Consider the following 19,655-nt stretch of genomic DNA (forward strand, 5'->3'; position numbering starts at 1 on the left):
AAATAGATTAGGATCAGGAAAGTAGAGAGATCGGAATTAATCATAAGAGAACGAGCAGAGTGTTCCTTCTGAATGCGTTTGGAGTGTTTCGCACCGGAAAATCCGGATTGTGGCTAGAAAGAAGAACGGGACAAGAAGGAAAGAAAACGGTTCTTTTTTTTGGTGGTCGTCGACACGCTACGTGTGCGCGAGTGTGGCTGTATTCGTGTCGTACCAAAGACGGCGGAGGATCGAAAACTCCCGTGTGAGCACCGTGTGTTGAAGAAGAAAATAATGTAATTTCTGTTTTCCTAGTGTGAGTGAAGTACAGCACAGGACGTCAGTGCGACGGCGAGTGTGTGCGTGTGTTAGTGCATGCTTTTCGTCGTGTGTCACTGACATATGCAGTGCCAACCAGTGTTGAGAGGAAGAAGAGCACCAGTAGTACCGCAGCCCCAGCCACAGTAAAGCAGTGTGTGAATCGGTGTTCGCAAAAGTGCTGTGTGTGGTGTGGACAAGAACAACGTTCTGTCTGCTGTATAGCATTATTGGTTCAATCAGTGAAGTCAACCTTTGTCGGAACGCGTGTCGCGTAGCTGGAGGCAGATTCTGTCGATGAAGCAATCAAACGGCCACGGTACTCTGTGGAACGACATTATCTCGTAAATGAGAGCGTGCCGCAGTGAGGCTTTGGGCAAAACATATAGGCGATCGTGTAGCGCAATAGGAGCCAGCAACAATCTCACCAGACAAAATGTCGACGTTACATTTTGTCGTACATCCGCTCCCTGGTACAGAGGATCAGCTTAACGACAGGTAACTTTTATTCGCTAATCCATCACAACTCTTTCCAACATAGCCCAATGGTGAACGGCCCAGTGCCAAGCTTTCTCATGTCCGCCATTGTGATGTACAGGTGGTGGGTACAGTCATCGTCGATACACCATCCACAGTCGTTGCATAAAATTGTCTTGTAAAACACACTCTCTTCAACATGCAATAGATTATGGTCTGTAAGAATTAGAAGTGTGTTTATCTTCCCGTGCGAAACAGGCAATTTTGCCGTAAAATGTAATGTCTAGCGTTAAAGGCTTTTGATGTTGAAAAAAAGGTATCGGAGCTGTCAGATCTGTATGACAGCGCCTCCTTAGGTTAGTTTCGATAGTTGGTTTACTGTCTCTTTCATACCTGTACGTTCTGTTCAGTTGGCATCCAACATGCTTATTTCCCGTATTTGTTCTGGCCGTAGCGTCATCGAGGGGCCGAAAGAAGGGATTATTTTTTACATTTATTTTCTAATTAACATACGAGACAACGTAAGATTGCCACCAGAGTACAGTAAAATGACCAAGACAAGGGTAATGAATGTGTATCGTTCTTCGGTTTTTCAAGACAAATGGCTGCAAAATGTTATCTTTTCATAAAACAAAACGTACAATACATAAAATCTTGTAAAACGTATTTTTTTCTTTTAGGATACGCGACGTGGCCGATAAAATTAACAAATATGGTGTCCAAACATTACCCGGATTACAATCCTTGAAAGTACCGGTAAAACAAATCGTCATCGGTCCGGCACATCTCGGGATACTACTCGAGGATGGACGCGCCTTTCGAGTGGCCTTTTCCATCATACCTGAGAGGCTAGATCTCAGCAAACAGGACGCCTCGAAGACCGGTGGAACCGGCGGCGGCGGTGGTGGTGGCGGTGGAGGCGGTGGAGGAGGGGGTTCTGGTGGTGGAGGCAGTGGTGGCGGAGGTGGTGGAGGAAATCAATCATCGAACCAGTCGAACAACAACTCCAAGAGCACTCCTACCTCCAGGCAATGTCGCTCCCGTGCGCGTATTATGCGCACAAGCAGTTCGGTTCGGGCCGGCAGCGGATCACAGGGATCCGGTTCACGCAGTACCGGTGTGATTATGGGCGGTGGATCGTCCGGCAGCCGGTCGATCGTATCCGTTCCCGCTCCATTCGTGCCGGAAGAACTGGTAGCGCAGGCTCAGGTGGTACTACAAGGCAAGAGCCGAAATTTGATTATTCGTGAACTGCAGCGTACCAATCTGGATGTGAATCTGGCCGTAAATAATCTATTATCGCGAGACGACGAGGGTGGAGATGATACGGAGGAAGGTAGCGATAATTATGTGGCCGAGGATTTGATCTCCCTGTTGGATGGTGGTTTCCATCCGGATAATAGCGTCATCATCGATGCGGAAGCTATGTTCACCGACGATGTATTCGGATTTTCGAATATACGAAAGTAAGTTTATTTTTCTAGTTTTTTTAGTCCGTTGTTTATTTCTTTCGGAATGGGTAATTAGTTTAAGGTAGATAAAAACTAAAATATGTACACCTAACATTACAGTATTTCCGAGCGAAGGCGATACATGTAGAAACGGTTTTACTCGAATGAACTTTCATTCCAAGCACAACATTTTTTTCTGTAATAACAATTGGAATTAATTGTGTTAATATCCAAACAAAACAGACTCAAGACAAAATCAAGCACTTGTGATAATTATTCTCAGCTCGGCTATCTATACTCGACTCAGTTTGATGCAAGCACAATCCAGGCTAATACCACATAAATGAATGATAAATCATTATACTGTTTAAAATAAGTTTGCTAGCAATCTCGTTTTATAAATATAGTGTTCACATTTGTCATTAAGTTTGTTTTATGTCTTTATTATTTTGATAATATTGACGCGAAAATTAAAAAAAATCTTAATGTGTAGTAGAAAAGTTAAAAATTCAGATACAGTGCTACAAGTAGTGGCACAAATTGTAATGCATATATAACACAGCTAATGGTATCGTAAAAAGTTCCTTTATCTTTAATCCATATAGATTTTGTTTAAATAGAGAATGCCGTATATTTCTTAAATTTGGTCATCGGGAATTTAATAGTATTTGATAGGGGTGTTAATTTTTAATGTACATTGAACAAAAAGAATTAATCTATTTCGGCCTTTTGGATCCATGAATCTAACATGTATGTACATTTTTCGTCACGATTGTTTCATTTACTAGTTTGATGTTATACAGTCGTGCCCGTAGTGAACGAAATCAAAACAATTCATCATCCGCTGGAGGAAGTGGTGGTGGATCTAGTGGTGCTGTCGGATCTGCAGGAAATAGCAATGACGGTACGGTAACCGGTAGCCGTTCTAGCGGCAGTGGCGGTCAGTCCAGCGCAGCAGGTGCTGGAGCCGGCTCATCAGCGATCATTTCCGGCAATGCTCAGCCAGGTAGTGGTGGCTCATCAGGTGGAGCCGGTGGACCCTCTGGCGTTTCTGGAGGCTCTGGACTGAGCAGTGCAGAACGCGAAGGATTTGGACGATGGCGGGATCGGCAATACTTTGGACCACGTCGTTGGTTTCAAGGAGGAAGGGAGGATGTATGGGAAAAGGAAGCAGGTGGTAAGTGAATTAATCACAGGTTTTGGTACATTCAAAAATAACGGCACACTTTCATTTCAGATTCAAAAAAGAAGGACTATTCATCCGGATATCCCTTGTGGGTGTCGGATGAGATGGAGCCATGGCCGGAGAAGGAACATCCAGTGCGCTTCACGGAAATAGCGTCATTATACTCCGAGTTTATAGGCGTGACTGCCCGTGGTGAGATACATCAGTGGCGATGGGCCGATGCAGAACCGTATCGTAGCAACGACGCATCGAACGTTCACCATCCGAAGACAATTCCGTTGAACCTGTTGTACGAAAAGGTAACACACATATCGGCTACACTCATCCGTTGCTCCGTTGCTACCGAGAGTGGCCGCATTGCTACATGGATGGACGAGTTACTTGGTTACGCTGGTAACAAGCTGGAACATAGTGCCACCAACTATCCCGAGTTTGCACTCGATCGGATAGTGTCGCTACACACTTGCACGCTGTACACGGTGGCTCGCACGGAAAGCGGTGAATTATTTTGGTGGGGTGTGCTGCCATTCGGTCAACGCAAACGCCTGTGGGATAAGTATCAAGCGAAGGCGAAGAAACCCATACGACCAAGTGTGAACACACCGGAAGTAACAGTTGGGGCTCAAGTGTGCATGAAAAGCTGCCCAATGTACCAGCACGGTGCAATTGGGTTTACCATTTCGAATGGCGTACCAAAAGTGGGGCAGTTGATGAATGCTGCTTGGGAATTTACGAAGGTGTGCCGATTCAAGCTGCTTTCGATGTCCACTCTGTCGCAACAGCTGGCTGCCAGCACTCAGGGTGGAAGCACAGGTACACCGACCGGATCAGTAAGTGCAAGTGGGTTGGGCACTAGCTCGACACTCTCCAGCAGCGGAATTGCAGGTTCTTTGAGTGCTGGATCGAACGCAAGCGGAATAGGATCACAAAGTTCATCCGCTGCTGCATCGGGAGGTATGAGTGGAATTTTGGATAAAGATTCCAAAAGCGGAAACTCTACGAGCGCACCTAGCGGTAGTTCTTCTGGGTCGGGTGGAGTTTCGTCCTCGAAGCAGGGGGCCGGCAACAATAAGGAATCCGCAGATCGCATCGATATGCCACCTCCACCATCCCCGGCTTCCAGTACATGTAGTGATACCGGCAGTGTGACAAATTCTCACAAACGTCCTAAGCGTATGACACCGAAGGAAGAACCGGATCCAAAGAAGGACGAAGAACAATGGTTATTGAAGTGAGTCGCTTTCATGAATGTTTATTGCTGCTGTATCCTATTAATAATGGTCTTATTTTGCTTTAGGGACGTAATCTTCGTCGAAGACGTTCGCTCCGTACCGATTGGTCGCGTGCTAAAGGTTGACGGTGATTTTGCAGCTGTAAAGTTTCCTCCTGCGCCCGGTTCAGGCGGTTCCATGTCATCATCGACCAATAGTGGCAGCAACAGTAAGGATAAATTTGACGATAGCATCGAAGCTTGGCAAGACTGTCGATTGCTGCGCAAGGACGATTTGCAGGTGATAAAATCTGCGACAACACCACGCGTTCCCGATTGCTTCCAAAAGATACCGCGTCGCATTGTGCTTAACCCGACCGCTTCGTCAAGTAGCAATAATGATGCAATGGGAGGTACCTCTCAGTTGCTAACCATTGCGGTAGATCCTAAGGGCATACATGGTATTATGAAAACAGCCAACAATCGACTCCACTATTCATTGTTCAACTTGAACACTGGCCGACAGGAACAGGATAGTGTATTCCCCACTGATATAGGGTCATTCCTCGGCGCTTCGATGCAGGACGTGTCTCTGACCTGTGTTGGTGATAGTTCAGACAGTGTACTACTGCTTCGCGACGGTAACAACACGATCTATCCGATGGCGAAGGATTGTGTGGATGCAATACGAGACCCGAGTTGGCTCGATCTACCACCGATAAAGTGCATTGCCGCAGCATCCCTTACGTTACCCTCGGTAGGTGTCAATCTAAAGTCGCAAGTGGCACTGGTGGTTTTGGCTCCCGAGCAGCAGTTGCTCATGTCAAAGATTCTGCGTTGCGATATTGAAGGCGTACGGCAACTGCTCACACATATTGCGGCGGAAGGGCCAGAACAGATGAGGAATTCGCTGACATCGATGTTGGCAGAGCACACGGACGGTAATAGAAACATAATCCACGCATGCATTAGCACGTGCTCACCGACATCGAATCGAGAGCCTGATTTTGTGGCCACTGGTAGTGGATCCAATGGAAACGGAGGTGCAAATGGTGGAAGCGGTTCCACGGCAGGAGGAAATAATTCGTCCGCTGGCCTCGAATCGATCAATGTCATAACAAACACGATGATAGGCAATCGACCGGTTAGCATTAGGGAGATCATGCGTCGTAATGTAGGCAATCGTGAAATGGATAGTGCTAGCAATAGCAACGCGATCGTGTCAAATAATGTGCAGGGTGGATTGGCAGTTCCTATTCCACCAGGTTCTGATGATCAACCTCCGGTGTTGAGCGCGAACTCTATGCCAGTAGTTTACTGGCCGTCGGAATACGATCCAACGAGCGGAGACGACGACAGCCTTGGTGGACTGAACAACACCATGTCTGGCACGGGAAGTCATCAGCAGCAACAGCATCCAGGAGCACTTGCTAATCAACAAACGATCTTTACGTCGCAAAAATCGTTGACAACGATTCCAGAAATGTACGTATCCGATCCGAATGAGCGGCGCCAAAATGCACAACTTGTTTTGCAACTACTATGCGAAAGTCCTGTCCTGCAGCCACATTTGCGTGCACTATTGAGCGCCAAAGATGCTCAAGGTCAGACTCCGTTTATGCTGTCGGTAACATGCCGTGCGTATCAAGCGGGAATTACAGTGTTCAAAGCCATCCAGAAAATTGCTAATGGTGACGATGTGGTGCGGGATTCGATGATTTTCCCACCCGGATCTTCACCAGATCAATCACCGCTCGGAATACTGTGCTGCAACGATACATGCTCTTTCACTTGGACTGGAGCAGACCATATCAATCAGGACATCTTCGAGTGTCGCACTTGTGGATTGACGGGTTCGCTCTGCTGTTGCACCGAGTGCGCCAAAGTGTGCCATAAGGGACACGACTGCAAACTGAAACGTACCTCACCGACGGCATACTGCGACTGTTGGGAAAAGTGCAAATGCAAGGCATTGATAGCGGGCAATCAGTCCAAGCGTCACGATCTGCTGTGCAAGATGGCTGCCGAAACGGATCTGGTAACGCGCTTTAATTCGCGCGGCGAATCGATTCTGCTATTTCTCATCCAGACCGTTGGTAGGCAGATGGTGGAACAGCGTCAGTACAGAGCAACCTCGCGCGTTCGTTCAACGTCGTCTAGTAATACGCGTAAAACACCCAACCTTGAGCCGGATAATGAAATGCCCGAGCACAATCTAGAACCGCCTCGTTTCGCCCGCAAGGCATTGGATCGGCTGCTTAATGATTGGCCAGCCGTACGCGCGATGATCATGACTGGGGCTGAGCATGAGAAACCGATCGTACCAAATGCAAACCAGCAACCGTTCTACGACGACGATAACCAGCAGGTGTATCTGCAATCACAGAGCGGCACCTCACTTTTAGATAAGTTTACGCATAGTCTGATCGTTCGTTGCAGTAGCGACCCTCTCGAAAAGTTGCTTATGACACTCGTGCATGAACTACAGAACGATTCGATTCCGGGGCGTGTAGAAGAGGCCCAGAAGGTAGCTCGCCGTTTCGTACGATCTGTCGCGCGCGTATACGTCATATTCAGTATCGAACGGTTCCAAAACCCGGAGAAGCAACGTAATTCCACGACGCAGACAAAGCATCTGCAAGCATATCGGCGGGTATTTACTGCACTGTTTAAATTCGCCATCGAAGAGCTTGTTGAGATAGCAGATGCACTCATTACGCCGGTACGGCTGGGAGTCGTAAAGCCTATTGCGCCGTTTAATCTGTCGTCAAACAATATCGACGTAAGTGTTATGCCCAATCATTCCGATTATCGTACATCACAATGCATAATTACAACAACCTGTTTTTTGCTTTTTCTAGAGCACTGATGAATTGTTCTCAGTTGAGCCGTTAGCACCGCCAACGAATCGCTCCAATGCCGCTGGCATTGCACAGATTACTAATAACACAGCCAATGTACATCTCGGGGTGGACCCATTGGATAGCGAGCGTTCGTCATCTGGGTTCATTTCGCGCATTAACATTCGTCTGGGCGATATCGAAGATAATAACGATGCGGATGCGTTAGTGCAAGACGATGGTGAAACTTCGGAACAGGAAGATATGGCGGAACGCGAACAACCGCCGCCAAGGCGCTCTTCTTCGCTACGACCAGTTACTAGCGCGGTTTCCATGAATGCTGAGGAGGAATCACAAGATCTGCTGCGAAGCGAAGAAAATGCCCAGGGCGAAAGTGATAACGAGTTCAATTTCCATGAGGCTGAAACCGAATCCGATTCTGATGATAATCAGAGCACCCAGGATGCCCAACGGAGCGTTCAAACAGGAGCAACTGCCGGTTCCGATACAGGTGAAGATCCAGCTTTTATTTATGTTTTGTTAGATCTTTGATTATTAATGGAGGGGGCTATATTTCCCCAATCCTGTTCCGGGAACACCCCCGGGAGATTGTGGTGGTTGATGTTAAATGGTTCCACAACTTACAGGACTAAACTCCTTGCTGTTCGACAACGAAGACGATTCCGGGGATTCAACCCAACCAGACGATGAAGGTTCGGAAGATGGTGAAAGTGATGATCAGTCCACTGTAGATTTCAACCTGAACGACGATCAACTCGAACGCCGTCAGACACCAGGTGGAAACCAGCGCAACAATCTTGCCCCGCAGTCAATGCAGTGGGCCATACGCAGTCGCGAAACAACCGCCCCAGAGCGGGTACGTTTGACAGCGGGCAGCTCCAATTTAGTGTTCATTGATCCGAGTTCGTTGCGTCGATCGACTACCGCAGTAACGACTGCGCAGCAACAAGAATCCCCTACGATGACTACAACGGCCAGTGCGCTCGCCAGAGCGTTCGGTATTATTTTGCGACAAATTTCCGATCTGATTGGTATGTTGCCAACCAGCATTAGTGGTTCCTCGTCAGTACTCGATGTCACTCATCAGGACGCTGTACAGCTACAAGTACGTTTCAGAAAGAATTCATGTTAGCGGATCAAAGGTTAATAGTCCTTATTTCATCCTTTTGAACTTCTGTAGATGTATGTTGAAAAGCGGCTGAAGCTTACGTGGGAGTGGATATTAACCGTGATGGAAGCAACCGAAGCTCAATTGCGCTTTGGAGCTTCATTGACTGACTCTACAGATCCCTCGCATCCGCTGCACCCGCTCAACATTCCGTCTTCATCGAGCACTAATGAAGCAGCACCGTCCGCAATGATTGGTGTTACGAGTAAGTATCTCAATAGGGAAATGATATTTACATTATTAAACGCGTCAAATTAAATTAAATATAAATATTATATTATATTAATTTAACATAACATAATATAATAGAATAAATATTATATTATGTTATGTTATATTAAGTTTAATGTTAAATTGGTGATAATCACTATTTGATGAATGTACACTAATTTACATGCATTTTCAACAAGTGAAAGTATTTATAACTACTAGACGATAGTTATACTACAGTCATATGAATGTTGGATGTTGGATGCTTCAGTGTATATAACTATTAGCTCATGGCTTGAAAAAATTCAATTCAATTTTCTTAGATTTTAACCGTTTCAACTTTTAATTAAATCGTTTAAAAACAGTTTATTGGGTCTGTATTTTAAGGAAAACCATTCATCCCCAATATATGTTGATTGTCACCCAAACATCGCAATTTTTTTAAAATTTCATCTGCATTTATTTTAATTTGTATCTCCGTTATGTGTATCTTCAGCAGGAAGAAGTAGAGCCACGATCAGCACGCTCGGCACAGCAACCACAGCGCGTAACCTAGGATTTGCCGATAATGATCGCAACACGCGAGATGGTACGTTGTTTGATTGTAGACAATAGGCGACAATAAGCTCATAGTAAATGATACTGTCTCTCAATTATCTTATCACGATGTAATTTAGCATCTTAACAGTTCTTTTCGAAATTCTCTAGAATTATAGATGCAGCAAAAATGTTTTTTGTTTAATCTTCTCCAATAATGTGTAAAAAATGTCATCTATGAGTTACAAATGCCAATGTTTGTATGCTTTGAAGAACGGCTAGTTCGTTCATTTGTGTATGTGTAGTTAAGGTTGCAAAAATCTCAATTATAATTTTAAAAAAAATCATATACCTCGAACAAGATGTTTCTGCAACATATAAACAATCGAATAGCAAACGTATTCTTTTCGCATGATTTATAAGGAACATGACACTAATATGCAATTGGCATTTATTTTCTTGTAGGTGGTTCTTCTATGACGGCAGATTCGGAATCCAGCCGACGTGATTTTCTCACTTACTGCCTTTCATTGATGCGAGCCCATAATTCAGAGCACCGTGACTCATTGCCAGTGTTGGATGTGACGGCGCTGCGCCATGTAGCATACGTGCTTGATGCTATCCTGTTTTACATGCGTGCAACAAATGATTGTGATCTCGACCGTACAACAAACGGTTCAAACGTTTGGGACGATCAGGATGAGAACGAGAATGAAGAAGCGGAAGCGGATATTTCTACTTCAATCTTCATGGATACCGATTCCGTCGACGAGGACATGCTTAGTCGACCGTCACTCGGTCGACGTCATTCGTTCTTCCAGCGATCGGACTCAACACTCTGTCTCGGGTGTCCTGCACCGGATCCATTCAACACACCGCTGATTGATGCGTTGCCCTTGGCGGATCAACCACATCGTTTGCAGCCCACGGCAAAGCGTGAAGATCTTTTCGGCATGCCAAAGTGGCCAATTACGCTTGCACCGGGTGTCAGTGCTAGTTCCGGTAGCAGTGGTTTGCAGCATCAAAACAATTCCTATCCAGGTCCGTCGGAAGGCGGGTCCGGTGGTGTTGGGGGTATCACTAATCTTGAACTACCTCCCGTTCGGTTAAGTTTATCGTCTTCGATTCGACACGAAATGAGCAACAGCGTAGTTGCCGCAGGAATTATTGTCGATCCGACGGAAGCTTTGTACCCAGAGTCACAACAGCAGCAGCATCAACCATCCAGTCAAGATAACACCGTAGCTTTTATCGATGGAGGTGTCGCACAAACCGAACCGAACACGGACTCTCGTGTAAGGGTAGAAATTTCTCTTCCCGTAGGAATTTATCAAGCTGCGGCGAGCGGATCGGGAACTGTTGGAACCGGGTCGTCTATCAAACAACAGGAAATGGACGCCAGCGGGCTTGGTGGAACATCCGGAGGAAGTAGCAGTAATAGTGGCAGTGGAGGTAGTAGCACGACATCATCGAAATCGAATGAAACGCATTCTCCCAAACCTCCTCCCCCGCCTCCACCGCCAATAAGTGGTGGGAACAGCAGCGGAAGCAATAGTGCCAGTGGTCCTACTGGTAGTGGCAGTAGCGCTTCGACCACAACGTTCTCGGAGGTTTACTACAAAAAGAACCGGCTGTTCTATCTGAAGAGCAACAAATACAGCGAAGAATCCGACGTCGATGAAGTGAGTATCAGTTCGGATGAGCCACAGGACTTGTCGCAATCGTCGATTAAAATCGATGTCGATACGGATCAGGATCATGATGAGCTGTCGGAGTCGGATTCGGAGGATTCGCGGCAGCACTCCTCGACGACTGCCAAGCGCCAGAAGCTGGACGATTCTGGAAACGATATGGGTGGTGGCATTGGAGGCAATCCGACGACTGCAACGATAACGATGTCGCTACAGCAAGGAAGCAGCGGTGAAGGTGGTGTGGTTGGCCAACAGCAGTCATTACAGCAACAGGAGCCCTCGTCTGCTATACGTCCTCCAATTATTGTCGCACGTAGAAAGGTTGCTGCCGGATCGGGTTCGGGCCCCACATTAGACGGATCTTCGGTCACTCTAGGTAAGAGTAATGCGCTGTAAATGTCATGTACGTATATTATATGGCAATATTTGTTCTTTTTAGCACAAGGTTCCGCTCCTACGGACGTTGCAATGTCTGGGGAACAGCAGATGGCCGGAGTTGCATCTTCTTCTTCCTCGGGCCCTTCAGTTTCCTTCGCTAATCCGCTGGTAACGATTGGTAATACACCGGCAGGAACATCTCCTGGCAAGAGTGTGATTGTTCGTGCTGGTCCTTCGTCCACGGTAAGTCACTTGTGCCAAAATTAAATCGTTGAACCTGTACGTTAAACTGCGTACTATTTTGAGCTTCACAGATAACAAAGGGAGTTTTTGAAAAGCTGTAGCTTTCCTTTCACTTATTGCTCATAGAATATGGCGTTTTTTGTGATCGCCATGCTTTCTGATGACCTCTAGTGGGTAAGAGTTGGTTTAACTAGAGGACAGATACGAAGTGAACATTATCCGTTGTTTTTAATTTGTGCATGCCGATTTGATGTTAATCTCACACGAGTGTTTCTGTTTCGTGTTCTTTGTTTTAGGTGTTTGCCGCGGGAAATATGGGTAGCAGTAGCAGCAATTCTGTCGATTTAATTCAATCGGCGGAAGCGATGGATATACAGGAAATATCAGCTCACGTAACAGTCGAAACAACACCGAATGTACTGCCGACTGCCTTACAGCCCGAAATGCCTCCACGGGGTATCTACTTGCGTGGTTCGTCAGCTATGTCTTCATCGATCTTGTCCGACATACTGCTGGGTCGCTGGCGTTTGTCGTTAATTCTGTTTGCTCGCGTCTTCCTTGAAGACGTTGGCGTTGAACCAGGCAGCGTAATCTATGAGCTGAACGGATTCCCCGTAAAGGAGACAAAATTCCGACGCTATATGGAGAAGTTGCGCTGCACGACACAAAAAGATTTGACATTACTAAAAATGGAGCGCAATAGAGCGGCCCTGCTGACGCAGACCTTCAAGGAGCTGAATGTGCTTTACAACAACCGACGAGTACAGCAGCCGCTGGTATTTAACAGGGTAAAGGTTACGTTCAAGGACGAACCTGGCGAGGGTTCCGGTGTGGCTCGTAGCTTCTACACTGCTATCGCCGAAGCACTGCTGGCTAATGAAAAGCTGCCCCCGCTCGAGGTTGCCCAAACTCCGGCAAAGTACGGAGCAGGACCGTTCAACAGCATGTTACGCCATCGTGGCAGCAGTGGTGGTGGCGGTGGTGGTGGTAGCGGTGCCAGCAGCGGCGGAGGAGGAAGTTCGAGTGTAGGTGCTGGTGTTGGTGGAAGTGGAGGAGGCAGTAACGCGCCCGGTAGTGGTGTTGGTGGAAGTGGAAGCAGCAGTAGCTCCCGTCGGGGACTCTCCAGCAAACAACCATTGTGGCGCCCGAATCGTGAATCTCGCAAAACGCTCAACTACGATGCACGTCCCTTCCGACCGGCGAATGAACAGAACGTGTCAGGGGTAGGTGGTGGTGGAGGTGCCAGTCCTACCCTTCTAAACGTTGGTGAAGTATTTTCCGTGCAACAGCAACAGCTAGGTGACAGGCTCTATCCAAAGGTACAACTGCAGCATCCAAACAACGCAGCCAAGATTACGGGAATGTTACTTGAGTTACCGCCAACGCAAGTGCTGCATTTGCTAGCATCGGACGAAAACTTGCGCCAGCGAATTAGTGAAGCGGTGGAGATAATCGTGCAACGTCAGCGGTTAGAAATGGACAACCTTTCCAACGGTGGAAACCAATCGGCATCATCTGGTGGTGGTACCGGCTCGTCGGCAGGACAAGGAGTTTCATCCTCTCTAGGTAGTTCCGTGTCACTGGCGGGAACTAGTGGCGGCGGATCATCAGGTTCGGGATCGGGCACAGGTAGCGATCAAGTTGTGGGCAGTGGCAGTATTACTCCCAGCGGTGGCTACAACAACATCACAGGACAAGGCACCCCGTCGTTAACGAAGAAATGTGCCCCTGTGTTACTGCTGGAAGACTGTCAGATGGATGCACCATTGTTCTACACACCGGGTAAACGTGGTTTCTATAGCCCTAGGCAGGGATATCCTTCCAGCGATAGAATGAACGCGTTCCGCAACGTAGGCAGGTGAGCGCATTGAAAATTACATTTCTTATCTTTTCTATTATTGAATTATGTTATTTGATGTTTACATAGTCATCACATCCTACGTCCAGTGTGAAATTTATATTATTCCTTCTTCTTCTATATGTTTGTTTCACAGATTGATAGGATTGTGCTTGCTCCAGAACGAACTGTTCCCGCTGTTCCTGCAACGGCACGTACTGAAGTTCATTCTTGGCCGACAGATTCGCTTCCACGATTTAGCTTTCTTCGATCCGGTATTGTACGAGTCTCTACGGCAGCTAATAAAGGATTCGCAAACCAAAACAGGAGGCATCAGCATGTTGCAGAGCCTTGAAATGAACTTTGTGTAAGTTGGCTGATTACGGAGCAGTAACTTTGGTTTAACAAATAATGGTATGGAACTTTGTTTTACATTTCACCCTCAATAGGATTGACCTCATGATGGAGGAAGGCTCGGGAACGGTAGAACTGGTACCGGGCGGACGGGACATTCAGGTTAACGAGAACAATGTGTACGATTATGTGCGTAAATACGCAGAATATCGTATGATCAAAACGCAAGAAAAGGCATTGGAAGTAAGTGACACATTTTATTGAGATATTTAATTAGAACTGCCTGTCCTAATCCATCGCTCTCTTGTTGCCTATCCACATTCTTCACAGGCGATTCGCTCCGGCGTGTTTGATGTACTGCCCGATACGGCACTGGATCAACTGACCGCTGAAGATCTGAGATTGTTGCTCAACGGTGTCGGCGATATTCATGTGGCAACGCTCATTTCCTACACGGCGTTCAATGACGAATCCAACGAACCGAGCGATAAGTTAACCAAATTTAAGCGCTGGCTCTGGAACGTGGTTGAGAAAATGACCAACCTTGAGAGACAAGATTTGGTAAGCTATATTTATACATAGCTACAACCCGCTTTCGTTACGGCGTCGTTACTAATTCTGTTGTTCTATCTATCATTCCGACAGGTTTACTTCTGGACTGGTTCGCCAGCGCTTCCTGCTTCCGAGGAAGGATTCCAACCGATGCCATCGGTGACAATACGTCCGGCAGATGATTCTCATCTTCCGACCGCGAACACGTGCATCTCCCGGCTGTATATTCCGCTCTACTCAAGCAAAGCAGTCTTGCGGCACAAACTCCTGCTAGCGATCAAAACAAAGAACTTTGGATTTGTGTAAAAATGGCTAAATCAAGTACGATAGAACGGTAACAGATAGATAGAGTGACAGATTGCGATAGAACAAGAATAGAAAAGAATGGAAGAAAAAAATAATAATGCACTGATTATAGTTTGAAGAGGGAAAGCATGTTTCCTTAAATGCTACCGTACACTCGAACCCCCAGATATAGGGACAATTCGCGATTAGCATACTGTAGCAAGGCAATATTCATAGTTTTTTCTGTGGTTATTAACGAATGTTCTTTTGATCGGATGATTTCACGATCACTTATCAGCTACGAAGTTGTGTTTCGTTTAGTTTTTGTGTTATACCTTTCTTGTAGTTAATTCTGCAACTATAATAAGCTGTAAGCAAACAAACAAACATAAAAAAAACACTTGGTCTTTGCTTTCATGAACAACTTTTGAATTGCAAGGTTCGAAAGAGGGAATGAAACACAAGGAACAAATTGGTAGGTTTAATTTTTGCGTATTATTTAGGGTGATACTAGCATAAACATAACGAAAATTGCCAATGATGGGAAATCATCGAATCGCCATGCAACGGTTATGATTTCTCTTTCGTCACAAACTGTGTAAAGGGATCTTGAAAAGAAAAAGCAATTGTACACAAATACACCGTTATCCACAAGTAGACGAATGTGTGCGCCACAACGAGAATAGATAGCGATATAGCTGCAGATTGGTATAATTGGTCATGGGTAGCGTAACAGTTAGCACACCAGAGAGAGTCAAACAGAGCGCGCACATTGAATTGGAAATAATCTATGGTTGGAAACGTTACACCCAAACTCTACAACAAAACTATGAGAATACATATGCGCTAACACATAATGTTCTTTAAGTATGTTTTTTTTTTGGATGTGTACGTCTCCAGCAGAGCTCTACCGTACTTTCACCTTTGTTTTTAAACAAATTTCACAATTTCGAATTGCGTCGTGATTTGGGGTTTCATTTGAAAAAGTTAAATGATACCGGAAATAAGTAAGGCATGGACATGGAAATAGGATGAATAGGAAACTAGAGTATTTAGGATTACTACTACGCCTACGAATTACAGGATCAGCGTATCCGCGAGTGTAACAGAAGCATGAAAATATTATAACAAAATCGATATCTTTGAATATAGATATATATTTATAATCGTACAACATAATGGTCAAAATTCTTCTTACAAACGTTCCATGATTTGTCAACATATGTTACTATCTGTGCAAAACATTTTCCATGTTTCAACAAGTTTGTTTTTTAGCTGTCACACTTTAAAGTCGATTGTAAACGATTGTGCCAGTGCATAACACCTTTTTTTCTGGTCGTGTTGCACTACTTCCTTTTGCACATCAGAAAATCGAAGGTATTTCATTTCACTTGTGGTTTCTCTACGAAAGAGATCTTCTTAGACGGAGCAATCGCGAATAACATAAAGTGGGCGATTACGGGAAAACACTGACAGAACGGTGTTTCCAATTTAACCTAAACGGTGGACAATATACAGTGCATCTCAAGCGTGCAACAAACCAGTGATAGCTGCAATGGTCGGAGGTGAATGTCCTAATTGTAGATAGCAAAGCACTTGCGACGGTTACATAAACAATAAGCATCCTAGTAGGCAAAAATCCGCTGCAACGAATGACTGTATCAAAGTAGTCGGCGTTATGAACGAATTATTTGGCGTGTGTTTAGCAAGGGACACCTTACCCACACAGCTTACACAGATTGTCACAGACACCCGAGCACGATTATTTGCCACCTTTTGGTTCCCTGCTAGCGAATGTGGTTTTGGACTGTGTTGAAATGGAATGGTCTGCATGTATCGAGCGTATGATCGTTAGCGTTCTGAAACACGACCGGTGTGAATGGAGAAGAAGATTGGTGCCGGAAGGAATTGAAAACATATCGTGAGGATCAGCCATCGATTGGAATGTTCGACACCTATCGTAAGTGAAATGCAAATACTGAGAATTCGTGCACTTAAACTATAATTTAAATTGTTCAAAATTGACCCCCCTTCATCATTAGCGCCTGCATGGTATTCTTTGCCGTAAGCTAATGGAACATTGCCGGTTGCCCACGATAAAGGGCAAGTACCGAGTAGAAAGAGTAGATATCGACTCAACTTACATCATGGTAGTAGTAGTAGTACTATGGTTTGATGAAGCGGCATATTAAATTTATCAATTTTATGGAATACATGCAATCGTGTACAACAGTCTGTTGCTTTACGTATTGTTCACCCTTGGTAGAAGAAAGAAATTCTACTAGCTAATTCCTTCGTACTTACATATCCGGCGCTACAACCGCTTCGCCGTCTTGGGCTGCTGTAGGATTACTCTAAACAGCTCATAGTTGAGCGTCTTCGTCTGCCAATCCATTATCCCGGCCTTTCTGCCCATCTCAATTTAGGGGTGCCACAAAGCACTAATCACTCACTATTTTTTCTCAAATATACTGAGTTTTCAATGCAAAAACAATGTTTTAGCAAAGCTACTATGATAGGTTCTCCACGGAATACATCGTTTTTATATCAATGCATACTTGATTTCTTCAAGTATCTTGTTTCAAGTTCTTTTTTTAGTTTAGATCGACGATTTCGCAGTGATGATCTCCAACCGTATGGATTTTAGAACAGTTTCAGTCTAACAACGAGGCAAATGTTACCGAGATTACAACAATGTAGTTTGAACAGTATTGTACACGGGGATATGATGAAGTATTTGAACAGTTTCTCATGGATTTGAACATAATTTTCCCCAGTTTTCCGAAGGTATTAGGGCCATAAGCAGGACCTACAATCCAGCTTCGAATAAGTAATAATCAAGAAAGACAGAAATGGTATTCCAAGAACCATGAGGCTGTAATATCAAACGGAAAAGAGAGTTCTAATGATTGCAATATAATTTTATTCATTTTCTATGACAATGCTAACTATGCAAACCGGCTAGCAAACTTGGCAAATTGTGACGCCGTGTTGGGGGCCATAAGAAATGTGTGTAGTAGTTGTATACATAGGCCCAGTCTCCTATGGTAGAGGGGGTGGTACCCTAAGCGTACTACAAGAGGCCCCTGTCGAAATTTGAAATGGGGACAAAATGCCCCGGAATCGGCCTGTTTTGTTACTTGTAATACCAATCAAACGCATTAGAGTGTTTTGTCATCTGCAACAGCGGTATTGATAAAGTCGATAGTTAAAGCAACATAGCTTACAGCAATTGCAAGCGCGAGCCAAGTATTGCAATGATCGATCAGTATCCCTAAAAGAAAACCAACTGATGATCGTCAAACAAGGCAACATGCATCCTACCTTGTGGGCAATGGGGCGTATTATTTCGGTTCATTCTGGCAAGGACGGAACAGTTCGCGTAGTGACTCTGCGCACAGCATCCGGTAAACACGTCGTACCGATTGGCAATGTTACCCAATTCAAATGTGCTCAGCAATTTGCATGCAGCAACAAACCATTTTTACGTTTATTTACTTTCACATAAATTCATAAACACATGAATACATACATTCAATTTCTGTGGTGGCCGGAATGTGAAAATTAAGGTTGTTTATAAAAGAACATTCCTCTCACATCTCCTATCAAACGCATTAGAGTGCAGGGGGAAAAGGCAAAACGGATCCTGCATCTCTTTCGTATTTTGCGCCATTCCGTCCGTCGAAAACGCTCCTGAAACGATGGAAGTTTTGGTTTCCAACACCAAGAGAGCATGATCAACGAAGAGATAGCGCAAATTTCTGTACCACGTGGTAGCATTTCATGTAGCTGTACCCTTCCCTCTAGTGATCATAGCGCTTGATCCGTCGACTGATCTTGCATCTCTTTCCGTTCATCCAATCAGCACAGTGCGTACCAAAACTGTACCCAAGTTTATTTTTATGCAAATAACAATGTGGAATATTGATGGAATATCTTTATACATGGCATCCTTCTAAACCACCGGACATTCCATGACGACAAGAGATATTAATATTGGAAAATAACCGAACAATAAACACTAAATAATGTCTTCGGAAATAGTGGCAATGCACATTTCCTACTGTTAATAATTAAACAACTTACCTGCAGTACATTTTTGAGACGCACTGCAGGAACTGGATGGATAAAATGAGACGGAGGATTCTCGCCACAGTACCTGAGCTATTTACTCTATCGATCGCTCTCTGGAGAGGGCCCTTGTTTGATAGTATGTGTAACTAATAGCCAATCGTAGAAGATCTCTTATTGTCCAATAGCATCACAGCGACTGATAACGTGAGTATGCGATATCAATATGTTATATACAAACATGGCGGATCCTTGTGCGGATCAGATTGATGTTATCTCCTTTCGTGGATGCTCTCTTGGTGTCAGAAATCACAAAACCGGTCGCTTCTGGCGTGTCCGATCGCGCATGCGCGGAGACTTTCGACGAAAGGAAAAGCGCTTCGAAATAATATGCAATGGCGACTGAGATGACCGTGTGCTCCCCTAGCTCTTGTAAGCTGGACATTAAACACTAACGGTGATGAATTATTTCCATTTGCTCTCTGTTATCCCCCAACAAAGATTGTCATCAAGAAGAAGAATAACCATGTGGGAATGTGGGAGGCAAACAGTACCGCGAGTCAATCTGCTGATATATGTGATATTAACATCTCAGCTCGCCGGTATATTCATGCAAACTATATACTCAGCATTAAACCGCATGCAATTATGAGGCGCGATCAGCATCTGCTGGTGGTGACGCATTCTTCTAAATGCTTTTACGTACATACGTGTTTATATGAAGTATTTTGTGGACAGTGTTTTTGTGTGTTTATTAAAAGTTTATTTAATAGTTCGATCTTCGGATTCGTGGTTGAGTTGAGAAAAGGGATCAACGGCGGATCAAACGGTAGACGGAGTAGGTGGT

General features: G+C 45.1%; 1 protein-coding gene across 1 annotated transcript; it reads left to right on the forward strand.

Annotated features, from left to right (window-relative positions):
• Positions 1-609: 609 nt before the first annotated feature.
• Positions 610-16,962, forward strand: LOC128299470 (E3 ubiquitin-protein ligase hyd). The gene is made up of 16 exons (XM_053035451.1): positions 610-795; positions 1,455-2,240; positions 3,014-3,402; positions 3,463-4,642; positions 4,709-7,403; positions 7,483-7,972; positions 8,109-8,587; positions 8,663-8,855; positions 9,357-9,449; positions 9,863-11,464; positions 11,528-11,709; positions 12,006-13,567; positions 13,704-13,913; positions 13,996-14,143; positions 14,231-14,461; positions 14,546-16,962. The coding sequence occupies exons 1-16, from the start codon at positions 734-736 to the stop codon at positions 14,756-14,758; spliced, it is 10,515 nt and encodes a 3,504-aa protein (XP_052891411.1). The 5' UTR covers positions 610-733; the 3' UTR covers positions 14,759-16,962.
• The last annotated feature ends 2,693 nt before the right edge of the window (positions 16,963-19,655 follow it).

This window comes from Anopheles moucheti, chromosome 2, assembly GCF_943734755.1.
Source record: "Anopheles moucheti chromosome 2, idAnoMoucSN_F20_07, whole genome shotgun sequence".
Classification (NCBI taxonomy): domain Eukaryota; kingdom Metazoa; phylum Arthropoda; class Insecta; order Diptera; family Culicidae; genus Anopheles; species Anopheles moucheti.

Coding starts and splice junctions, on each gene's coding strand:
- LOC128299470 (XM_053035451.1), top strand. CDS start 734: ATGTCGACGTTACATTTTGTCGTACATCCGCTCCCTGGTACAGAGGAT. Junction 3,403..3,462: donor ATGGGAAAAGGAAGCAGGTG/GTAAGTGAATTA, acceptor CTTTCATTTCAG/ATTCAAAAAAGAAGGACTAT. Junction 14,144..14,230: donor CGCAAGAAAAGGCATTGGAA/GTAAGTGACACA, acceptor CATTCTTCACAG/GCGATTCGCTCCGGCGTGTT.